General features: G+C 71.0%; 1 protein-coding gene across 1 annotated transcript in view; it reads right to left on the bottom strand.

The window, feature by feature from the left end:
* The window catches only part of CHLNCDRAFT_134577 (hypothetical protein), a gene marked incomplete at both ends in the record, with an annotated part of 3,387 nt that overhangs the window by 633 nt on the left and 1,244 nt on the right, over positions 1-1,510 (bottom strand). Inside the window, 4 exons of the mRNA XM_005847289.1 lie at positions 120-226; positions 573-674; positions 928-1,027; positions 1,261-1,362. Of these exons, the coding sequence (XP_005847351.1) occupies positions 120-226; positions 573-674; positions 928-1,027; positions 1,261-1,362 (411 nt within the window). The remainder of the gene's footprint in view (positions 1-119; positions 227-572; positions 675-927; positions 1,028-1,260; positions 1,363-1,510) is intronic.

The raw sequence follows: 1,510 nt of genomic DNA, 5'->3' as shown, positions 1-1,510 counted from the left end.
CCCGCCCCCCCCCCCCCCCCCCCCCCCCCCCCCCGCCCCCCCCCCCCCCCCCCCCCCCCCCCCCCCCTCCCAGCGCCCAGCTTCCCCCCCCCCCACCCAGCTTCCCCGCAGCTTCCCACCAGCTTCATCTCCTCCTCGTTGTACCCGTTGTCGGTCATGGGTGAGTTGTGGGAGAAGAGGTTGAAGGCGTACTGGAAGGGGAAGATGTTGGTGGTGACGGGCTTGCCTGCAGGGGGTGGGGGTTGAAGGTGGACAGCAGCGTGGCGAGGAGTGGCCGGGCGGGCAGGGGGATGGGAGGGGAGGGGGAGAGCCGCGTGGGGTGGGGAGGCCCCGCGTGGGGACCGGACGGCAAGGAGAGGCGTGGGGCGGAGAGGGGCCATTCTGGGGTCGAACGGACCCGCGGCTCATCGCTGGCACCAAAGGCCGCACCCACTCGTGTGCCGCCGCCTGCCCCCGATCCCTCACCCTCCGGTGCCGCCACCCCCTGCCTGGTGGCCCAGCCTCGGCACCCGCCCTCACCACTCCCACACCGCCACCCACACCCACCGCACCACCTGCCCCCCCTGCCTCACCCTCCAACGCCTCCCTCGTCTGTTGCTCCAGCTCCTCCATCGCTGCCTGCCCCGCCCCGCTGGCCGCCTGGTAGGTGCTCACAACCATGCGCTTCACCTTGGCTGCAGGCGGGCCAAGGCGGGGCAATGTGGGGCAAAGCGGGGCAAAGCAGCACGTGTGGATCAGAGCTGGGAGGGGCGCAGCAGCAGGCGAGGCGGGCACCGCAGCAGCCCCAGCCCGCGGGTCCACCCCCGCTTGCACTTCCCACCACACCACACCACACGCCCTTGCCCCCACTGCGTGGGCCAGCCCCACCGCGCCTGCCCTCCTGTGCCTGTGCAAGGCATGTACACGCCAGCACCGCCGGCGCCTCACCAGCGCGGTGCAGCGGGGTGACGGCCATGAGGGCGATGATTGTTGAGCAGTTGGGGTTGGCGATGATGCCACCCTTGCCCCACTTCATGCCCGACATCGCCTGGTAGGAAGAGGGGGCGGGAGCGCACACACACACACACAAACAATGAGCAGGGGGTCGCGAGCGGGCATGGTGGCGGCGGCGGTGGGGTGCTGGGGCAGGGAGGCGCACGCCCGCGCACCCCGGCCTGCCAGCCAGCCGTGGCTCGCCCTCCGAATCATACCGCTCTGCCTCCACACACACACACACACACCCCACACGCACTCACCCCCCCCCCCCTTGCTGGCGGAGACCAGGGAGGCCGCCTCATCTGGGTACACATTGTCAAACAGGCCGTCTGTAGCCGCCACAACTATGTCCCCCTGCCGCACCTCCACGCTGAACCGCCGGGCCACCTGCAGCGGGGCCAGCATGCATTCAGCAAACAGTCCAGGGCGGTGCGTGCCACGGGCTGCAAACCGGTTGGTGCGTGCAGCTACTCTGGCGAAGCAGCTGCCCTCCCCCGCGGCGAGCACTACCTGCGGCGTGTCGGACATCGAGTCT

The sequence above is a fragment of the Chlorella variabilis genome (assembly GCF_000147415.1).
Source record: "Chlorella variabilis unplaced genomic scaffold CHLNCscaffold_11, whole genome shotgun sequence".
NCBI lineage: Eukaryota > Viridiplantae > Chlorophyta > Trebouxiophyceae > Chlorellales > Chlorellaceae > Chlorella > Chlorella variabilis.
The sequence above is the reverse complement of the archived record's forward strand: the minus strand, read 5'-3'. Positions and strand labels throughout refer to the sequence as shown.